Source organism: Jaculus jaculus, chromosome 7, assembly GCF_020740685.1.
Source record: "Jaculus jaculus isolate mJacJac1 chromosome 7, mJacJac1.mat.Y.cur, whole genome shotgun sequence".
Lineage (NCBI taxonomy): Eukaryota > Metazoa > Chordata > Mammalia > Rodentia > Dipodidae > Jaculus > Jaculus jaculus.
The window spans coordinates 48,003,546-48,027,522 of record NC_059108.1 but is presented as its reverse complement, the minus strand read 5'-3'; the positions used below and the strand labels follow the sequence as shown (position 1 = coordinate 48,027,522).

The 23,977-nt window shown below is 41.7% G+C and overlaps 1 protein-coding gene across 1 annotated transcript in view; it reads right to left on the bottom strand.

Annotated features, from left to right (window-relative positions):
- The window catches only part of Ascc3 (activating signal cointegrator 1 complex subunit 3), a 380,520-nt gene extending 357,757 nt beyond the window's left edge, over positions 1-22,763 (bottom strand). Inside the window, exons 1-2 of the mRNA XM_045155316.1 lie at positions 22,559-22,763; positions 4,186-4,311 (exon numbers count right to left, since the gene is read on the bottom strand). Coding sequence (XP_045011251.1) covers positions 4,186-4,275 — 90 coding nt within the window. The 5' untranslated portion in view covers positions 4,276-4,311; positions 22,559-22,763. The remainder of the gene's footprint in view (positions 1-4,185; positions 4,312-22,558) is intronic.
- Positions 22,764-23,977: the final 1,214 nt, after the last annotated feature.

Genomic DNA, 23,977 nt, shown 5'->3' with positions numbered 1-23,977 from the left:
ATTAGGGCAGAAATTAATGAAATAGAAACAAAAAGAACAATCCAAAGAATTAATGAAACAAAGAGTTGGTTCTTTGAAAGGATAAACAAGATTGATAAACCCTTAGCAAATCTGACCAAAAGAAAGAGAGAAGAGACACAAATTAATAAAATCAGAGATGAACAAGGCAACATCACAACAGATTCCAGAGAAATTCAAAAAATCATAGGGACATACTACAAAAGCATATAGTCCACAAAGTATGAAAATCTGAAAGAAATGGATGATTTCCTTGATTTATATGACCTACCTAAATTAAATCAAAATGAGATTAATCACTTAAATAGACCTATAACAAACATGGAGATCCGAACAGTTATCAATAATCTCCCAACTAAAAAAAGCCCAGGCCCGGATGGATTCACTGCTGAATTTTACCAGACCTTTAAGGAAGAGCTAACACCATTGCTTCTTAAGCTTTTCCAGGAAATAGAAAAAGAAGGAATTCTACCAAACTCCTTCTATGAGGCCAGCATCACCCTGATACGAAAACCAGGTAAAGATAGAACAATAAAAGTAAATTACAGACCAATCTCCCTCATGAACATAGATGCAAAAATTCTCAACAAAATATTGGCAAACAGAATACAAGAGTATATCAAAAAGATCATTCACCCTGACCAAGTAGGCTTTATCCCAGAGATGCAGGGATGGTTCAACATACGCAAATCTATAAATGTAATACATTACATAAATGGGTTGAGGACAAAAATCACATGATCATCTCATTAGATGCAGAGAGAGCACTTGACAAAATCCAACATCCCTTCATGATAAAAGTCCTACAGAGGGCTGGAGAGATGGCTTAGCGGTTAAGCTCTTGCCTGTGAAGCCTAAGGACCCCGGTTCGAGGCTTGGTTCCCCATGTCCCACATTAGCCAGATGCACAAGGGGGCGCACGCGTCTGGAGTCGTTTGCAGTGGCTGGAGGCCCTGGCGCTCCCATTCTCCCTCCCTCCCTCTCTCTCTCTCTCTCTCTCTCTCCCACTCTTTCTCTCTCTTTCGCTCTCAAATAAATAAACAACAAAAAAAATTTATAAAAAAAAAAAAAAAGTCCTACAGAGACTGGGAATAGAAGGAACATATCTCAATATAATAAAGGCTATTTATGACAAGCCTACAGCCAACATATTACTAAATGGGGAAAAACTGGAAGCTTTTCCACTAAAATCAGGAACAAGACAAGGGTGTCCACTGTCCCCACTTTTATTTAAGATAGTTTTGGAAGTCTTAGCCATAGCAATAAGGCAAGAGACACACATAAAAGGATACAAATTGGAAAGGAAGAGATCAAGTTACCATTATTTGCAGATGACATGATTCTATACATAAAGGACCCTAAAGACTCTACTAGCAAACTGTTAGAGCTGATATACCTTAACATCAGACCTGAAACTTTGAAACTGCCAGAGGAAAAAGTAGGGGAAACCCTTCAACATATTGGTCTTGGCAAAGGCTTTCTGAATACAACCCCAATTGCTCAGGCAATAAAACCACAGATTAACCACTGGGACCTAATGAAATTACAAAGATTTTGCACCGCAAAGGACACAGTGAAAAAAGCAAAGAGGCAACCTACAGAATGGGAAAAAATCTTCGCCAGCTATATATCTGATAGAGGATTAATATCTAGGATATACAAAGAACTTAAAAAGTTAAATAATAAGGAATCAAACAAGCCAATCAAAAAATGGGCTATGGAGCTAAATAGAGAGTTCTCAAAGGAAGAAATACGAATGGCATATAAGTACCTAAAAAAATGTTCTACGTCACTAGTCATCAGGGAAATGCAGATTAAAACTACATTGAGATTCCATCTCACTCCTGTCAGATTGGCCACCATCATGAAAACAAATGATCATAAATGTTGGCGGGGATGTGGAAAAAAAGGAACCCTTCTTCACTGCTGGTGGGAATGCAATCTGGTCCAGCCATTGTGGAAAACAGTGTGGAGGTTCCTAAAACAGCTAGAGATTGATTTACCATATGACCCAGCTATAGCGCTCCTAGGCATATATCCAAAGGACTCATCTCATTTCCTTAGAAGTACATGCTCAACCATGTTTATTGCTGCTCAATTTATAATAGCTGGGAAATGGAACCAGCCTAGATGTCCCTCAACAGATGAATGGATAATGAAGATGTGGTACATTTATACAATGGAGTTCTACTCAGCGGTAAAGAAAAATGAAGTTATGAAATTTGCAGAAAAATGGATGGACCTGGAAAGTATTATACTAAGTCAGGTAACCCAGGCCCAGAATGCCAAGCGCCACATGTTCTCTCTCATATGTGGATCCTAGCTACAGATGACTGGGCTTCTGCGTGAGAATGAAAATACTTAGTAGCAGAGGCCAGTAAGTTGAAGAGGAGACATAAAGGGTGGAGAAAGGAAGGGAGGAGGATACTTAATAGGTTGATATTGTATATATGTAATTACAATGATTGTAATGGGGAGGTAATATGATGGAGAATAGAATTTCAAACGGGAAAGTGTGGGGGTGGGGAGGGAGGGAATTACCATGGGATATATTTTATAATCATGAAAAATGTTAATAAAAATTTAAAAAAAAAGTTTATAGGAATAAATATAATATAATAAATATAATGGGGGGAACATATTGTCTTTATAAACTTTCAAATTTTAATATCTTCTGTTATACCATTAGTTCTGGATAACTGGCAAGGACCCTGTGAATGCAAAAGCAGTAAATAATTCAACTATAATATTAAGTTGGTAAAATATAATCTGACCTTAATTATTGTGAAAAATATAAAAATAGATAAGATACCATTGTAAAAAAGGTTAAATGGGTGCTGGAGAGATGGCTTAGCGGTTAACGCATTTGCCTACAAAGCCAAACGATCCAGTTCAATTCTCCAGGACCCACATAAGCCAGATGCACAAGGAGGCACAAGCACCTGAAGTTCGTTTGCAGTGGCTGAAAGCCCTGGAATGGGTATTCTCTCCCTCTCTCTGCCTCTTTCTCTGTATCAAATAAATAAGTAAATAAAATACATTTTTTTAAAAAAGGTTAAATGTTTTCTGGTGTAACAAAATTCTATACAATTACAGGAAAAGTCTCTCTAGAAAGTGCTATAAGTCTTTCTCAGATCAATGTTTAACTGAAGCTAGTAATTACAAAACTGCATTAGGACTTGTAGCACTAAATTTTCAACTCACAGGGAAATGATGTTTTTACCCTACAACAGAGTCAAGGAGCCAGCAATTAAAGCAACTATTTAAAAACACAAAACAAAAGAACCTAGAAAGTTGGTTCCATGGTTAAAGGCACTTCCTTTCAAAACACAAAACAAAACACAAATATTAAGGCCAGTACCTTTAAAACTCACCTCTGTATAGATACAATTAGGAGGACTATAAAATTCATAGCAATTTGACTAAGCATCCAAAATATTTAGCCTTTTCTACTAAAAGCCAATTCATCATTTAAATGTATAGTCATCATATGTTATATTACTATATTATATATAACTCTATCCATAACATGAAACTTTGATTAGTGTCCTGCAGGGGCACAGGTGCAAGCCAGGTGATAAACCTAGTTGTTGCTCCTGTGGTCATTCACCTTTTTTGAGACAGAGACCCTCACTGACGTGCAACTTGCCATTAGGCTAGACTGGCTGGTTGGTAGTAGGGACCTATGTCTACTTCCCTCTCCATAGTGGTGATTACAAAAGGACAAACTTTATTTTTCAAGTTTTAATAAAATGGTACCTAAGTTAACTTTTTAAAGCACTAAATATCTATTATCAATTTTAAAAAGACAAGTCAATTATAAGACCAACTATTGAGCATATTCGTATTTTCCATATTAAGTATACAGATATTATTTCTGTCCATTTGGTAAAAGATTTACCAAAGATCCAAAAACTTACTGAGACAAGTCAAAATAAAATTAAACAAGAAGAAAAAAAAAAAAATCAACCATAGCAATGGCCATACGCAAAAGAAAACACAGGCACTTAACACAAGATTTACCCATGGAAACATAAGCATGTCCATTCTCTTTGTCTCCAAAGACAGAAACAGGTAAAACTTCCATTTTAAGCACATACAACTTAAAATAAAGGGAATAATTACCCATACTCTTTGATTATAATAGCTTTTGTGTAAAAAATTTACCTTTAAGTCCGCCACTTCTTCATTATAATTATCTTGCTTAGTGACATTTGAAAAAGAGCGCAAGGCTCCTGTGAGCCGAGGTAAAGCCATCTATTACTCAATCAGTGATCCATGCAAATAAGAAACCTGAAACAAGCAAAACAAGATGATATTTATCTGTTTAGAGAGGGAAGGGGTACTCAAACTTAACAAAACATTACACACACACACACACACACACACACACACACACACACGTATATGTTATTTCAAAAAGCACTTGCTATCACTGTTAAAATTTCTAAAGACTTCCCAGCAAATAAGAACCAAAAAGCAACTGGTGGCTATATCAAATTGATGACACAAAAAAAGACTTTTACAACAAGAGCACCACAAAGATAAAAAGAAAAACCTCATCATAATAATAAAAGATACAGCTATGATATAAGGTTAATTTATATGCACTGATTTTTTTTTAATAGACCTAAGCACAAAATAAACTAACAGACCTCCAGGAAAAAGTGACAAAGGCTAGGTATAGTGGTACATGCCTTTAATCCCAGCACTTCGTAGGCAGAGGTAGGAGGATCGCCTTGGTAAAGACCCTACCTCAAAAAAAAAAAAAAAAAAAAGTGACAACTTAAAATCAAGATAAAAATTTAAAAACTTCAATTTGTGATAGTTCAAGTCACAATTTAAACCAAACTCCTGTCCCACACACACCCCTATCTCAGTCAAGATAAAGGACTTTAACAAGCACCCTGATTTAATGAATGTACAGAAACCTGTACTTAATGATCACAAATACATAGTCACTAGGCTAGAGCAATTGCTCAGTGGTTAAGGCACTTACCTACAGAGCCTAATGACCCAGGGTCAATTCCCCAAGTACCCACATAAAGCCACATTAACAAAGTACAAAGTAGCACATATATCTGGAGTTTGTTTGTAGCAGCTAGAGGTCCTGGATCACCATTCATATCCACCTTCCCAACATATCTCTCTCTGTCCATAAAGAAATACATAAATAAAAATTTTTAAAGTACATAGTCACAAGTACATTTAAAACAGTTCTATTGGGACTGGAGAGATGGCTTAGTGAGTAAGGTGCTTGCCTGAAAAGCCAAAGGACCTAGGTGTGATTTCCTAGGACCCACATGAACCAGATGTTGGGAGCTATGAACCAAACCTCGGCCATGTTGACAAGAAACTGCCATATAGCAAGTTAAGTTTCCATTTCCTCATCTAATTATCTATCACCAGAAATGAAGAAGCCGTTATGCCTGGGTGATAGTCTCCCCTGGTGCTGCTGGTAATTGATAAAGAAACAAAGAAATTTAACCAGTAACCCTGTGTGATCTCTGGCCTGAATATGACTCCTTCCCCCTACAACCCTATAAAAACCTATGTGTAAAAATAAACTTTGAGACCATGACAAATACCTAGCTTGGCCTCGTTCTTTTGTCTGTTTGCCTTCCCCCATTCAGGTTAACTTCCCCTCGGGTCCTTGTTCAACTCCCCGCTGGCCGGGGCAAGTAGTGCCCAAAATGGGGCTCGGGGGTACAAAGAAAAAAAAACCTGAACATCACTCGAGTGGACGGCCATCCCCACCACTGGATCGCCACCCCACCAGGGGGTTGAATGAAGATCCGCATAGAGGTCACTGCAGACAGTCTGCGCCTGTAATACAGACCCACACCGTGATCACCACAGAAAGCCCGCCTGTGATACAGATCCGCTAAAGTAAGACAAGTGACGAATTCTAAGGCTAACTATTTAAAGACTATTTAATCAGATTTGTAAGACACAAGAGTTAGGGGACTTCTTTGTTGCTTTTTGTAAACTTCTTTTCCTTCTTTTACTTTCGGTTGGCGCCATCGCATGGAATTGCAACATAGCGACAGGGCAACTGAAGCCTCTTCACCAGGGCTACCCTCTGGCATTGGCTAAAGGCCCCTAGTTCCCTGTGCGAGTCCAGACAGCCTGTTCAGGCGTTGGCAAAGACCTCCTATTTAGCCTCTCTTCCTATCAATGAAACTGATTACACAACAGCCAGTAAATGTCCTTAGGGCAGCTGCCAGATTCTTAAATTTGCAGAGAGGCTTACATCAAGCTCATTGGGGAATCCCCCATGCCAGTTCTCCGACCAGGAACGTTGCCCTTTGGTCTTGCCATTTCTCCACTTTCCTTTTCTATCATGGGACAGACCCTAATTAAACAGGAACTTTTCATCCAGGGTCTTAAAGACTCCCTCAAGATTCGTGGGGCAAACATTAAGAAAATAGATCTTGTTTGCTTTTTCCTCTTCATAGAAGATTTATGTCCATGGTTTCCCTAGGAAGGTACCATTGATGAAAAAAGATGGGGGAGAATGGAAGATTGTTTAAAAGATTACTATAGGACTTTTGGCCCTAAAAAAGTCCCGGTTCAGATCTTCTCCTATTGGAACTTAATAAACGATGTCCTACAGATTCACCAGTGCCAACCAGACGTTTCAAAAGTTGTTAGGGATGGAGAATTCTTTCTTAAAAACAACCTTAGCCAGGTGTGGTAGTGCACGCCTTTAATCCCAGCACTCAAGAGGCAGAGGTAGGAGGATTGCCATGAGTTCAAGGCCACCCTGAGATGACAAAGATAACTCCAAGTCAGCCTGGACCAGAATGAGACCCTACCTCAAAAAGCCAAAAAAAAATAAATTAACTAATTAAAAAAAATTTTTAAAAACCTTAAACATAGCCAACCCCCTCCCATTCATGAACTAACTCCCAGCCATCAGGATCCCTGTGTGGCTCCCTCCCTCGAACCTCCACGCCCTCCAGGAAGGCACTGTGGCAGCGGCTCCCAGGCAAAGGCACTAGGCGAGACAAATGATCCCCCTTCGCAGTGCCCCTCTGTCATTATTCCTATGCCCAAGGATGACCCACCTGCCCTTAAATCCATTTATCCTATTCTCTCCAAATCTACAGTTACCCCTTCCCCTAATACTCCTCTTTCCCTAGATGAGGAATCAGAGCTAGAGGGTGAAGCTGTCAGGTATCACAACCCTGACTGGCCACCTCCCACAGCCCCCATAGCAGACCCTCCACCTTATCTTCACATGCCTAAGTCACGTCATTTCTGTGCCCCTGTAACTCTCGATTATGATTTAGAAACAGTAACTCGACAAGCGACCCACCAACTTTCCCAGGAAGCCCCATCACTAAAAACTCTCCTTGCAGTTAAAAAAGAAAAGGCCACCTTACTTAAACAACTCCATGACTTAGACCTAAAAATCCGCTCTCCCTCTCCTGCCCCCGTGCAGCACATCAAAGCTAAAATCATATAACCCAAGACTGTTCATGTGTTTCCAATAACACACGCCCAAGTAAAAACAGGACCAAATTCCTTAACCCATTCACCACCTGAGTTGAGCAAGGCAAAAACAGATTCAGGGGAGGAAGGCTCTAAAGGAGATAAACACTATAAACAATCCACTGATTCAGATGATAATAGCAAGCCAGACAGGAAAAAATGTATTATTATTAAGCCCCAGCAGTATCACCATTTAAAATTTAAACATATCAAGGAATTAAAAAGTGCTGTTTCCTCTTATGGATGTACTGCTCCCTTTACCATGACCCTACAAGACGCCCTTAGTGATAACTGGCTTCCAGTAAATGATTGGAAAATGCTAGCAAAGGCCGTCCTGACACAAGGGGACTTTCTCCTGTGGCAGGCTGATTATACTGAGATGTCAAGACACTGACCACCGCAACGCGTCCACTGGATCCTCTTCTAAGTCCTGGACGCTAGATAAACTTTTGGGCAAAGCTCCTTATGATACTAATTAGGACCAAACAAAATTCTCTCTCTCACAAATCCAACATGCTTCCCTTAAGGCCTGGCAAAATCTTCCATCTAAAGGAACGACTGTGACTTCCTTAACCAAAGTAAGACAAGGCCTAATAAGCCTTACAGAGATGTTATTGGGCGGCTCACTGAAGCTACAGAATGGCTTATGGGAAGGGAAGAAACAAATAATGAATTCATAAAACATCTCGCCTTTGAGAATGCCAATTTGGCCTGCCAGGCAGCCATCTGCCCCTCCCACCGTGGTAAAAGTATGTCTGACTTTATCCAATTATGTGCAGATGTGGACCCCACCTCTCATAGCATTGGGCTAGCCATTGGAGCTGCCCTGAAGGGCTTCACACAGGGAAATAACAATGAAACTTGCTTTAATTGTAAAATGCCAGGTCATTTTTCTAGAGAATGTACTGCCCTTAAGGCTACACACCCACCTCCTTCCTCCCTCTGTCCACGTTGTAAGCATGGCAAACATTGGGTCTCGGACTGCCATTCTAAAATGGATATACAGGGAAACCCTTTACCACAAAAGCAGGGAAACTTAACACGGGGCCTACCCCAGGGCCCCAGGATGATCCCCGGACAGAACCCTGGGGCTATCAGGTTCGTCCCCCAGTCTACCCAAAATGTAACATCTCTGCCCTCTCCTGGGCAACCGCTGGCAGTGCAGGACTGGACCTCTGTTCCACCTCGAGAACAATACTAATGGCAGAGGTGGGCACTCAGGTTCTGGCCACGGGAGTTTTTGGTCCCTTGCCAGAAAACACTTTTGTTCTTATCTCAGGACATGCTAGTTCAACCATTCAGGGCCTCGCCACTTCTCCAGGAGTCATTGATAATGATTATATTGGGGAAATTAAACTTATGGCCACTGCCCTTCAGGAGTCTATTACCATTTTTCCTAGCCAACAGATTGCTCAGTTAATACTATTGCCCCTCAATGATAAGACACCCTGTCAGAAACAAAAGAGAGGACCCCATGGGTTTGGGTCATCAGACATTTACTGGGCACAGAGCTCACTCAAGCAAGACCCCTTCTTAAATTAAAGTTAAAAGGAAAAACCTTTGAAGGTCTTACAGACACTGGTGCAGATGGCACAATTATTTCCAGTAAGAACTGGCCAGCATCTTGGCCTCTCACCACTTCTATAACTCATCTCAAGGAAACTGGACAGGCCTCTAACCCCTTACAAAGTTCTAAAGTTATTCAATGGGAGGATAAGGAGGACAATCAAGGCACCGTTCAACCTTATGTGGTCCCAGGCCTGCCCATTAATATCTGGGGCCGAGACATCCTCTCTCAATTAAAAGTCATTATGTGCAGTCCTAATGAGTTAGTAGCTCATCAAATGCTTAATCAAGGCTTCCGCACGGGACAAGGATTGGGCAAACATTCTCAGGGAACAAAAGAGCCAATACCAGTTACTATAAAGACTGATCATGCTAGAATAGGCTACGAAAATTTATCCTAATGGATAAATCCCCATACAGATAAAATATCTTGGAAAACAACAGAACCTGTTTGGGTTGATCAATGGCCTTTATCTTCTGAAAAATTAGCTGCGGCCATGATGTTAGTGCAGAAACAACTTGCTACAGGCCACATTGAACCTACCACCTCTCCTTAGAATACTCCTATCTTTACTATAAAGAAAAAGTCTGGAAAATGAAGACTTCTCCAGCACTTTAGAGAAATTAATAGGGCCATGGACCTATGGGAACCCTACAACCAGGCCTCCCCATTCCAGTAGCAATTCCTACAGGATATTGTAAAATCATTATTGACCTAAAAGATTGCTTTTTTACAATTCCCTTACACCCTGAAGATCGCAGCATTTTGCATTTAGTTTACCTGTGGTAAATTTTAGAGGCCATATACAGAGATTCCAATGGAAAGTACTGCCCCAAGGGATGGTTAACAGCCCTACATAGTGTCAAAAATTTGTGGCCCAAATTATAGATCCACTTAGACATAAATAGCCTTCATTGTGTATCATTCATTATATGGATGACATCCTCTTGGCTGGTCCTGATCCCACTGAACTCATTACTTGCTCTCAAGAGCTTCCTAGGGCCCTTACCGGAGCTGGTCTTCAGATAGCTCCTAATAAAATTCAATTAAAACCTCCTTACTTATTTTCAGGCTTTGAACTCTTTCATAACAAAATTCTTTCACAAAAGATTCAGCTTAGAACTAATCATCTAAAAACTTTAAATGATTTTCAAAAACTCATAGAAGATATCAATTGGCTCAGGCCTTATCTTAAGCTAACTACTGGAGAGCTTAAACCCTTGTTTGACATTCTAAAAGGAGATCCAGATCCTGCCTCAGGCCGCTCATTAACAGCCTCCGCCCTAGAGGCCCTAAAGATAGTGGAGGCTACAATTCTGAGCCAAAGGGTCACTTTTATGTCTTATGAGAAGCCTCTTCTCCTGGTCATTTGTGCCACTGACTTTACACCCACCGGGGTGTTCTGGCAGGAGGGGACCCTCTTCTGGGTCCACTTACCCACTTCACCACCCAGAGTCCTTAACCATTACACCTCATGGGTGGCAGAGTTAATAAAAATTGGACGTCATCAAAACAGAAAAATATTTGGTAAGGACCCTGATAAAATCATTTTACCCTACTCCACTTCCCAAATACAATGGTTAACAGAAAATGATGACGAATGGGCAATATCTTACACCTCTTTTCAGGGATCCCTTGATAACTAATACCCTGCTAACACACTTCTCCACTTTCTGAAAATTCAGCCATTTGTTTTTCCTACATTAACCTCTCCCCGACCTTTTCCCCATGCCCCCCCTAATTTTCACTGATGGCTCTTCTACTGGAGTGGCAGCCTTCACTGTAAACAATCAAACCACTTCCCTACAATCCCCATTCCACTCTGCTCAAGTGGTGGAGCTTTTCGCTGTTTTACAGGTTTTTCAACAACTTCCAAATACTTCCTTCAATCTGTATACTGCTAGTGCTTATATTGCTCAAAACATCCCCCTTTTAAAAACTGCCATACATAAAACCTACTACAAATGCTAAACCTCTGCTTTTCTCCATTCAGCAATGTATATGTTCTAGACAACATCCCTTTTATATAGGCCATATTCATGCTCACTCTGGACTCCCTGGGCCTCTAGCCACAGGCAATGCAATGACTAACAAAGCCACCCAGTCTGCTTTCCTTGTTAAGCTCCATCCTGTGGCCCAGGCCAAAACAGCTCACTCTGTACATCACCTTTATGCTGAAACCTTACATCTTCTTTTTAAAATCACTAGGTAATAAGTTCACCAGATAGCCAAACATACACAAACTGTGTCACCCTCCTACCCATTCCCCACTTAGGCGTAAATCCGAGAGGTTTAATTCCCAATGAGATCTGACAAATGGATGTAACACATGTTCCCTCATTTGGTAATCTTAAGAATCTCCATGTTACTGTGGATACCTTTAATGGATTCATTTTTGCCAGCCTCCATGCTGGAGAATCTTCAAAAAATGTCATTACTCATGTACTCAATTGCCTTGGTGTCATGGGAAAGCCCCAAATTATTAAAACTGATAATGGTTCTAGATATACTGGAAAAAAATTCCAAAATTTCTGTCATCAACTACAAATTAAACATATTACAGGCATACCATACAATCCCCAGGGTCAAGAAATTGTTAAGTGAGCCCATCAAACTATTAAACATACCCTCCAAAAATTAAAAATGGGGGATTTATATCCCATAAAAGCTCCCCAAAAAACATTCTTCATCATGCCCTGTTTGTCCTAAACTTCTTAACCCTTGATGCTCAAAGAAAGTCAGCTGCTAATCGCTTTTGACACACAAACACAAAAATACCTTTGCCAAAGCTATATGGAAAGATCCTTTAACCTTAAAATGAAATGGCCCAGACCCTGTCCTCATTTGGGGCCGCGGGTCAGTTTGTGTGTTCAATACTCAAAATGATGCCACAAGATGGCTACCAGATTGTTTAGTCAAACAAATCAATGAACCTGTAAGTTCTCAGTAAAACACACCCCAAAACACCCTGTTCCTAAGGCAACTTCCTCTTTTCTCTTCCAGGTTTCCAATACTCAAGATTCAAGATGAAAACAGTCGACCCCCGATATCTACTGCTCCTCTGCTTCTTGTTGCCCATCGTCCCCTTAACTACTGCTACCGTCTTTCAATGGGAATTTCAAGTAAAGGAGGCCCCATGTTGCAGTCCGGTTCGCATTGCTGGTAGAAATCACCCAACCAAGAGCAGCTTCTGGGAAAAAGAGGTTTATTTGGCTTACAGGCTCGAGGGGAAGCTTCACGATGGCAGGGGAAAACGATGGCATGAGCAGAGGGTGGACATCACCCCCTGGCCAACATAAGGTGGAACACAGCAACAGGAGGGTGTGCCAAACACTGGCATGGGGAAACTGGCTATAAAGCCCATAAGCCCACCCCCAACAATACACTCCCTCCAGGAGGCATTAATTCCCAAATCTCCATCAGCTGGGAACCTAGCATTCAGAACACCTAAGTTTATGGGGGACACCTGAATCAAACCACCACATTCCGCCCCTGGACCCCATAAACTGATATCCATACATGATGTAAAATACAATGCATTCAGTCTGACTTTTAAAGTCCCCACAGTTTTTATCAATCTCAATGATGTTCATACATCCCCATAGTCCAAGATCTTTTAACTGAGCCATAATACCAAAAAATAACCTCAAAAAACCCAGAATGGCACAGAATAAATATTCACACTGCAATAGATGGCATTGGGCATAGCAAAGAAACATTCAACCAATACAAGATTTAAAACAACCAGGGCAAACATCAAACTCTGTAGCTTCAAGTGCAGCAACTCTAGCCAGTGGCAAATCTTCAAGTCCGATAATTCTAACCAGCAATAAGTCTCTGGCATTCCAATTCCGCCCCTCCAGCTAGGCTACTCACAGTCCTGGAAAACTTCATCGGGGCCGGCAGCTCCTCGGCAGCCATCTCATGGTCCCGGCATCTCCACTGGGTCTCCACTGCAGCCCACGGTTCATCCTCATGGCCCCACGGGGTCTCTATGCAGGCAACCAGCAAACCCGCTTCACACTGCCCATGGCCATTTCCAAAACACAAGACCGTGTTGCAAACTCAATGACCCTCTTTCCAGCATTTCTTATACTCCACAATACCAGGTAGGGTGCCAATTTGTTAATCCAGGGGGGAATAAAGCAGACTTTGAAGAACAGGACTCCTTGAGCACTCAGGCCTTTTCAAAAGAGTCTACATCCTTCTTGTTGCCCCAGCGCAGGTCAGCTAGCCCAGTCTCAAAGGTTATAATCTCTCAGTTGCAGCTGAACAGGCAATAGTTCACCCAAAGATTTTTCTTTCTGTGCCATATCCCTCTGCACACACCAGTTCATTTCTACGCAAAGCAACCCTGCACAACTTCTCAGGACATGGGCACAAGAGCAAGCTTCTCACACAAACTGCTAGCCCAGTCCAGGCACAGCTCTTTCTCACCCTCATAAGCCAAACCTCACAGTCCATAGTTCTTACTGCATTCAGGTCTTTCAGCTCTGACCAGATTAGTCCATCAGGCTGTACTTACAGTACTGCAAGGCATCTCTTAGGCCAAGATTTCAACTCCTTCCACATTCCTCTTGAAAATCAGCTACAAAAGGCTAAAGCCACATAGTCAGGTGTCTAGCAGCAATCCCACTCCTCGGTACCACTTTACTGTTGCAGTCCGGTTCGCATTGCTGGTAGAAATCACCCAACCAAGAGCAGCTTCTGGGAAAAAGAGGTTTATTTGGCTTACAGGCTCGAGGGGAAGCTTCACGATGGCAGGGGAAAACGATGGCATGAGCAGAGGGTGGACATCACCCCCTGGCCAACATAAGGTGGAACACAGCAACAGGAGGGTGTGCCAAACACTGGCATGGGGAAACTGGCTATAAAGCCCATAAGCCCACCCCCAACAATACACTCCCTCCAGGAGGCATTAATTCCCAAATCTCCATCAGCTGGGAACCTAGCATTCAGAACACCTAAGTTTATGGGGGACACCTGAATCAAACCACCACACCCCATCAAACAGGATTTCACCACCCTTATCGGTTCAGGGCACTGCCCTCTTACAGGATGCCGGTCAGACCTCACCTTTAAAATCACTCCCTAAACAATTACTGTTACATAATGCCTGCTTTTCTTACGACAATAAGTGCAGTTGTTTAGATTATGAATCCACCTATAGAGGTTGTAGATACTGGAGCTGCAGAATGCATAAAGTCTATGGTAAAAATGGTATTCTCCACCTCCAAGGAAAAGAGTTCATCCTTGTTATCTCTGACCCTTGGCATGAGCACTGGGAAAAGGGAGTTGCAGGCAAACTCTATAATGATGGCTGGTCCTCCTACCCTACAGGAAATATATATATATATATATATATCCAGACAATTAGTCCCTGCAGACTCCAAGGATCAAGTAACTCAAATAATTTTAGAAAATAAACAAAACCTCCACTCTGCCCTTCAAAATAATGACAAGGCAAAATGCGACTCTTGGCCAATAGATCTCCAATATACTGTCAATCTACTTAATGCCTCCCAGGTAAATGCCTCTTCTTGCTTGCTTTGTGCCTCTCTTTCGTGTCCAATCCTTGCTACAACTCCCCTAAATGCCTCCTCTACCCTCAGCCTTTCCTTTAATCAATCTTACTATAAGTCCACTCCTCCTATCTCCCCAATCCCACTACTCTCTCACCATCTAAATAATATTTTCACGTTACGCTGTTTCCTTACTAATGAATCACTACCTACTGACTTAACTTGCACACAAAACACCTCTGTAACTATGGAACTTATATCCCCCCATTTCTGGTGCAATGAAACCCTGTTTACTCACATTAATAGCACCACCCTGGAACCCTGTATCCTGGTAGCTATGGTCCCCCAACTCACCATGTATAGCCCCAATGAATTTGCCTGACTCTTCCACACTGCTCATAAGAGAGAAGCCTTCCTTCCACTAGTGGTAGGTGTAAAGCTGACCACATCAATTATTTCTGCAGGGGTGGCAGGCACAGCATTGGGGCACTCCTTGTATTCTGCCAGCAAATTTTTAAAAAACTACAACAGATAATTGATTCCACCACTAATAGTCTTAAATCCCTCCAGAGACAGATCATCTCCCTAGCCAAGGTCACCCTACAAAATCAACATGCTCTCGACCTCCTTACAGCAGAAAAAGGAGAAACATGTATGGCTCTCCAAGAGGAGTGCTGCTTCTATGTCAATGAATCCGGAATCATTGAGGAAGACATAAAAAATTCACAAAAACTTAGTCGAGAGTTGCATTCTCGATATGGTCCCTCCTCCTCTCAATTTTGGACTAATTCCCTCTTCCTCTCCTGGTTGCCATTGGTAGTAGGACCTCTACTTATTTTAATCCTCCTATTCACAATCGGACCTATTATTATAAATAAAATCATGTCTTTTATATGTCAACAGATTGATGCCATTAAGATGCAGCCTTTGCAGATTCATTATCACAGACTTGAGCTGGCGGATCAAGGCGTTGCCACTAAAGACCTACCACCTACAGCTGCCACTCTCCCTTGATCTTACATTCCGTACTCACTTACTATACTATATACATTCTGTACTTGTTTACTATGCTACTGTCTCCTACACCTCTACTATTGCTGCAATCTTCCTGTCATGGCCAAATCCTACGGGAGCTGCATAGGATTCAGACCTATGTATATCGGCTCACCATAAAGTGGGTGCAATATGGGCACCAACATGGGTGAGAGGCAAAGCACCGCAAGGGAAGGTCCCTTTCTGACCAGTTCTAAATTCCCTAAGAGAAAAACCTGACTTACATGGAGGTTGGTACCATAACTGTTATCATTAAGGCCATGCCTCACTCTCTGGCCACATAGGCCCTGCCTCCCCTCCCCAAAAGTTACCAAGGGCCAAAGATTGTGGGAAAAGGACTTCTCATGGGAGGAGTTAGGTCCCTACTCCCCCAGTTGCTTAATGCCCACCACTGCAAAGCAGGCCTTCCCCTCTTTTTGTATAAAAGAAGGGAGGACAGATGCAAAAGGTGGTACATGCATCAGGAGTTCATTTGCAATGGTTGGAGGCACTGGAATGCCCATTCTCTATCTGCCCTTCTCTCTCTCTCATAATTACGTACGTACGTATGTACGTACATACATACATACATACATACAGTTCTAGCTGGGCATGGTGGCACATACCTTTAATCCCAACATTTGGGAGGCAAAAGTAGGAAGACTGCTGTTTGAGGCCAGCCTGGGACTAGAGTGAATTCCAGGTCAGCATTTATGTATAATAGGGCAAAAGCAAGTCTAAAGAAATGTCAACTAGTAAGTATTATACAAATCAGAGATTAATGAACTTTTCATGCAAAAGAAAGTAACTACTATGGGTATGACAGAATAACAGAACTGATGGCAGACTGATTGTCATTTATGCAGATACCTACTTTTAAAAAAATTACTGAATTACCATGCTTCAAAATGCATTAAGAACATATTTTAAAATACACATTATATTGTTTGAAAAATTACAGAAAGGGTCTTTAACAACTTTTTAAACAGTAATGTTATTTAGTTGTCTAAAAATTGCTGGCTAACAGTTTTTACAATTAAGGTATTTTAAAATTCACTGTATTTGGTGACCTTGTAAGAAAAAATATTTTTAAGACAATGGTATTTTTCCATATTTACATTTTCCATAAAACACAGATAATATAACTGAATGTAAAGGTACTAGCTGTTGCTTTATGATCTTAAAGTGTACTTTGAAAACATTATCTATACTTTCTAATGTCTCTATAAATGATTTATAAGTAACTTAAAACATTTGCCATCCTATTAACAAAAACTATTAAAGATTTCAGTGAACACTGTGAACATCATGAAAGCAAGAATGGAAGCAGAAAGACTAGAAGGTCTTTGTAGTAATCTAAATGGAAAACGAAGAGTGACTCCAGATGCCAGACATGGATGGAGCTGCAAGACTTGGGCTTTGCCCTGCTGGGTTTCAATCTCACTTTGGTCAGATCATTTTTTGCTATGCACCCATTCTTCCCTTGTGAATTCGTAATGTCTACTTTATGCCAATGCACATTCAAAGTATGTAACTTAGTTTTTGATGTTACAAAAGCTCACAGTTAGCCGGGCGTGGTGGTGCACACCATTAATCCCAGCACTCGGGAGGCAGAGGTAGAAGGATTGCCGAGAGTTCGAAGCCATCCTGAGAATACATAGTGAATTCCAGGTCAGCCTGGGCTAGAGTGGGACCCTACCTTAGAAAACAAAAAACAAAAAAACAAAAAAGCTCATAGTTATAAATATGTCCAAATCTCAGAAGACACTCTTACACTTTAAAAAATATTGGGACTTTTAAAAGACAGAGGAGATCTTTAAAATTAGAATTAAAATGCATTTTCCATTATGAGATGGCCATGAGCTTATGGGGCAAAGGGATAGAAGATTATGCCTTAATGTTAAGGCATTTGCCTACAAAGCCAAAGGACTCAGGTTTGATTCCCCAAGACCCACATTAGCCAGATGCACAAGGGGGCACATCTGGAGTTCGTTTGCAGTGGCTGGAAGCCCTGGCACGCCCATTCTCTCTCTCTCTCCCTCTTTCTCTGTCAAATAAATAAATAAAAATATATTAAAAAGAAAAAGAAAGATTATGACTTAAAAATGCTGGTGTTCTGTGCTGGAGAGATGGCTTAGGTTTTAAGGTGCTTACCTGAGAAGCCTAAAGACCCAGGTTCAATTCCCCAGTACCCATATAAGCCAGATGCACAAGGTGGCTCATACATCTGGAGTTCATTTGCAGTGGATAGAGGCCATGGCATACCCACTTTTTCTCTTTCTCTCAAATAAATAAATAAAATCTTTTTAAAAAGTTTTAAAGGCTGTGCTGTGTTCGAGACACTACCTCAAAAAACAAAACAAAACAAAATGCTCTACTGGAGTGTCAAAGGGGTGGACTTGTGATGGTTAATCTCTGTCAGCCTGACAGGATTTAGAACATCAAATAAACAAACCTCTGTTCATATCTGTGAATATCAGCCTAGGTGGGGTGGGAGTACCTACCTTAACTCTGGGTAGCACCATCATCCCACAAGCTATCCTTATCCTGGAGTGGATAAAAAGGAGAAAACTAGCTGAGCAGAAGCATTCATCATCCTGCTCTGCTTCCTCACTGATGGATTGAATACAACCAGTCCTGCCACCATACCTTCCAAGCTATGAGGGATTGTGACCTAGATCCACAAGCTGAAATAAACCCTTCCCTTCCAGTAACTGATTTCTATCAGAAACTTTGTCTCAAGAATGAGAAGTTGAACAGCCTCTGTAGGGGCTACAACTACTGCTCTAAAACAGGTCTCATTTTAGAAAATGCATTTAATAGTTTTGTTTTTAATTAATTTATTTATTTGAGAGCGACAGACACACAGAGAGAAGGACAGATGGAGGGAGAGAGAGAGAGAATGGGCGCGCCAGGGCTTCCAGCCTCTGCAAACTAACTCCAGACGCGTGCGCCCCCTTGTGCATCTGGCTAACGTGGGACCTGGGGAACCGAGCCTCAAACCGGGGTCCTTAGGCTTCACAGGCAAGCATTTAACCACTAAGCCATCTCTCCAGCCCAAGAAAATGCATTTAAAAAAATGAAAGGAGGGCTAGAGAGATGGCTTAGCAGTTTAAGGCACTTGCCTTCAAGGCCTAACTATCTGGGCTTGACTCCTCTAGTACCCATGCTCAGCTGGATGCATGGGTACTGTGGAATTAAAAGTGGTTCATGCGTCTGGAGTTCATTTGCAGCGGCTAGAAGTCCTGGGGTGCCCATTCTCTCTCCTCTCTCCCTCCTTGCCTATCAATCTCCCTCTACTTGCAAATAAATAAATATATTACAAAGAAAGGAAGAAAGGGAAACATGAAGGAAATGTATTCTGACTGGAAAAGATACACTAAAATTATTTTTATAAAATTAGCATCACAAGTTAACTTCTTAAAAATCACATAGAATTTTATAATTGTCTTAAACCAACACAAAAAGTACATTGATGCCAGGCGTGGTGGCACACGTATTTAATCCCAGCACTTGGGAGGCACAGACAGGAGGACTGTCATGAGTTCAAGGCTAAGTCAGCCTGGACTAAAGCAAGACCTGACCTCAATAAAACAAAAAAAAAAAGGTACAATTATTTCTATCTATGGCTCCATCTGACTAAACAAAAAGGACAAGCAGTCTCAACAGTGAGCATGAATTTCCTGTCTTGGAATGGAATGTGAGTTTTCTCTACTGTGCCATATTTAAAAACTACTCACAACTGAATACCTTCTTACACATTCAACTAAAGTGACAACAATTGCTAAAAACATAAAACCTTATTAGCTGTTTCTGTGCTCCATAATCCTAAGATAAGCAACTTTCCTTCTTTTGAAGTTCAGGTGTAATGAAGCAGGTAGAAATTCTGCATTGTAACACATTTCTGTAACCATCCCCAGAAACTCTCACTCAGGAGCAAAAGAGATGGCTCAGCGGTTAAAGGCGCTTGCTTGCAAAGCCCGACGGCCTGAATTCAATTCCCCATTGCCTATTTAAAGCCATATGCAGAGTGGCACATGCATCTAGAATTCGTTTGCAGTGGCAAGAAGCCCTGGCACACTCACTCATTCTTTTTCTTCCCCCTTTCCTCCTCCCTCCCTCCCTGCCTTCTGAAAATGAAGTATTTTTAAAAGGACAATAATTTTAAACTATTTTAAAAATAAATTTTAAGAGAAACTGATTCAGGGCTGGAGAGATGGCTTAGTGGCTAAGCGTTTGCCTGTGAAGCCTAAGGACTCCAGTTTGAGGCTCAATTCCCCAGGACCCAGTGTTAGCCAGATGCACAAAGGGGCGCATGTGTCTGGAGCTCCTTCGCAATGGCTGGAGGCCCTGGGGCGTCCATTCTATCTGCCTCTTTCTCTCTCTGTCTGTCACTTTCAAATAAATAATAAAAATAAACCAAAAAAATTTTTAAAAAGAAACTGATTCATAAGTATGACAATCTTAGGTTTAGTCATTAAGAATTTAGGTGTAAACTTTTTCTTCAAGTATTTATCAACTAGCAATTATCAAATTAAAACATATCATGAAAATGCTTATACTTGCTTTCATTTTTATTTAAGTCAGTACAAACTCCTAATAATAAGTGTGCCTGTGTAGAGTGAATCACACAAGTAAAATAGACTAGCCAAAATTTACCAAAAGCAAGATAAGTTCAAACCTACATTAGTTTATAAAAGTCAAAAACACTAACAGAGATAATGATTGAGAGAACTGAGTTCAAATGCCATTTTTGTTTCATGATAGAAAAACTAACTTCTTAGTATCAATTTTCTGATCAACAAAATGAAAAAGAACCTCAAAATTATTTTTTACTCTTTTCAAGTAGAAAAAAACCCTCCTAAACAGAATACTCAATCATGAATTAAACTAAATTATCTCTGAATCAGCGTTAAAGACATCAGAAATAGAACGTGTAAAACATCATAGTAAACAGCAGAAAAATGAAACTGAACCATTCAGTTTCATTTCTGGTAGCTCAAACCTTCAATCACAACACCGAAAAGCTGGGGTAAAAGGATCACCATGATTTCCAGGCCTGGGCTACAGAGTGAATTTCAGGTCAGCATATGCTAGAAAAACATGCCTCAATAAATAAACAAATTGCACCATTTCATTTCTGAAACTCACCCAATCCAGGTAGAGACAACTTGGAGGAGTCTTTCATACTTATGCAGGGATTGTTTCCTAGGTATTAGGCTATGAAAAAGACAGAGTAACTTTATATTATAATATCTGCTTTTGATGGATGTTTAAAAAAGCTAAAAAAAAAAAAAAAAAAAAAGGGAGGGTGGTGTGCTTGCTCATGCCTTTAATCCCAGCACTTGAGAGGCAAAGGTAGGAGGACTGCTGTGAGTCTGAGACTACATAGTGAATTCCAGCCTGGTGGGTTAGAAGGACACCCTATCTTGAGGGGAAAAAAAAAAAAAAAAAAAAAAAGTTATAAGTACAGGTTGAGGAATTCCTTATCAGAAATATTGGGAACCAAAAGTGCTCTGGATTTGGGTCTGGGGACTTTAAAATATGTGCATGTAGAGAATAAGAAATCTTGGTGATTAGACCACATCGAAACACAAAACTCACTCAATTCACACATATTGCACACAACCTGAAGCTGCTTTTATTCTGCCCATGATTAAAGGTCCATGATGTGGAATTTTCCACCTCTAAATTGATATCAGAAAAATGTTGGATTTTGAAGCACTTCAGACTGGATTTTCAGATTAGAGATGCTCAGCCTCTGCCTTACTCTCTCTTTCTTGCTAATTCTGAACTTTTTCTTTCCAAAGACATTCATGTTTGCCACAACTTCAATTTAAGGTAGATGTCTTCTCAAAGTTGAAGATCATACATTATTGCAAGTGTTTTCTGCTAACTCCCTCCCCAAAGTAAGGGAGTAATAAGTGTGTGCTTCTCATACCTGCTCCTGAACATGTCTTGTGCAGAAACTAATGTAAACACTGGAAAAGTAAAAACTTTCTTCCGATGGAAACTGGTTTCCAAGTGTGAACTTTAAACTCTACAAGAGGAGAGAAACTCTCTTAACAGGCAAACCACTAACATGTACACTAGTTTGTTGTTTTTTTTTTTTTAATCAAAGAAAATATAAAGCCATGCTGGTCATGGAAGATGATGCTTACCTTTAAATGTCACCTACTCATAGCCGCTGAAAAGAACACTCACTCAAAGGAAAACGAACATGTCCTGACCAAGTGGAGGCCCAAACTGATTAGAGAGCGTGAGTGGACTACACAGGGGCACAGTGTCTCCCACTTCCCAGACTTCTCATCGCACATAGTAATGAACAGATCATAAAAGAAAATCTACAGATGAGGAGATATAAACTAATCCAATTTTAACCACAAGGAAAATATAATTAGTAACTTGAATTGTACAAGTGACAGCACTTACACCAGATTTGGGTATGTTTGTTTTAAACCAAAAAAATAACAAATACATAAGCACACTGCAGTCCACAAATAAATCCATTTATTTTTTTTTTTTTACAGCTCTCTTTTAAAAACACCAAACCACGCGGGTCCCACGCGCTCCTCGACGTCACAATGGCGTTCTAGAAGCCCCGCCGGCTCCCTTCGCCCTCAGTCCACTCCACACCATACTTTTCAGTGTGGCGGGGTACAACCTACGAGGGAGAGTTTTTCTCCCCAAGTCTACGCGAACAAATCAATGTCACCATGGCGCTGTCACGAAAAATAGAACGAAAGCAAGTTTCCCACGCACGGGTTCAAACCACCCTCTCGCCGACCGCCCGGGTGGCGAGGATACGTGGCCAGGCCGCCGCCCGCCCAACCGCCCAGCGAGCGTCCGCCCGGGGTGACGACCCGGACAGCGAAGCGCTCGGTTCCCGGCGACCGCGGCCTCCCGCCCGCCAGCCCCTCACCTCTTCAAGCGCGCCACACGCGCGTACTTCCTCTTCCGGTCTTCCTTTCGCTACCTCCCTTCCCCCCACACACACATTGGCGGGCGCCCCACGCGTTCCTACGTCGGTCCTCTTCGCACCCCACGGGGTCTGGCTGGGCCGCTCTCACACACCCACACACAGCACCGCGCGACAGCTGCCAAGAGCGACAGACCCACACAACGCGGAAGAGGGCGGGGCGGGCGCAGGCTGTGCGTCAAGGCCTGGCGCCTACGTGACTCCGCCTCTGTCGGCTACGTGCGCGCTCTCGTCGTTGGGCGGACGTGGCAGGGATGCGCGCAGCCGCGCGCGCTCCAGCCAGCTCTGAAGGGGAGGCGTGGCGGGGACCCGCTTGAGATGCGCGCGCCGTCGTCGGCTCTGAGTGGTGGGCGAGCCCTTCCTCTAGAATGGCGAACCTGACTCGTGAGTCAGGCTTTCATGGGGTTACCTCAGCCTGCCTGGTCGCCTTCCGGCCCGTTTCCACTGATCCGTACAGGAAATACCTGCCATGAAAGAAAGAGCAGCGTCTGCCCAGGACTTGCTGTCAGCCCTCTGCGCTGGACTCAGGGCGCTTCGTGCGCCCCTCTCCAGTTTCAACACTCGCTCCCCTGAAATTTCTCGGATTTTCTTCTAAAGTTATTTCTCCTAGTCCTTTGGTCTTGGATGTCCACCAGAAACAAAAGACCTGAAGATTCCCTGCTACAATTGAAAAACCAGGAAAGGTAACTTCTTGAAGAACAGTGTGGCGAATGTGTGTAGTTTGCACAATAACCAAGAATGCAGAGATAGCATGGGTTTATATGTTGTGATTCTCCTCTTTCAATCCCCCAAGTCCCAGTGATCTTCACTTGCCAGACCGCCTGGAAGGGCTGCGCTCTAGACCAAGCTTTAAAAGAACTTGGAATCATTTTCTAGACTAAGTACTCTAAGAAGACCTCAGTCAACATATAATTATTTTAGAGAAGAGAAAAATAATGAAGACAAGCAATGAAGACAGGCAAGAAGAATCAAGCAATACTGATAGAACTTTGAAGGATTTGCTAAAAATAAAACGAGCTAGTGGGCTATCTCCAAACATGAAAAAACCCACTGTGGGAAGGGTGCTTGTTTCATATGAGGGGAACTTCATAGAAACAGATTTCAGATTCTGAAAAGTTCCCTTCTAGCACAAGCCAAACAATGACACATTTAATGACCTCAACCTCTAAATTGGTCCCCAAGTAGATGCCAAATTCTCATATAGTTAGAAATTGGTACAGGGAAACTGCTCATCAAAAAATATTAGTTTATTGTTAAATTATTTCCAACCTTGAGAGTCAGTGAGTCTGTGGCAACTATTAATTAATAGTTAATTAGATGTTAATGAGCCTCTGGTTGAACTTTTGAATCTCATAGTCCCCT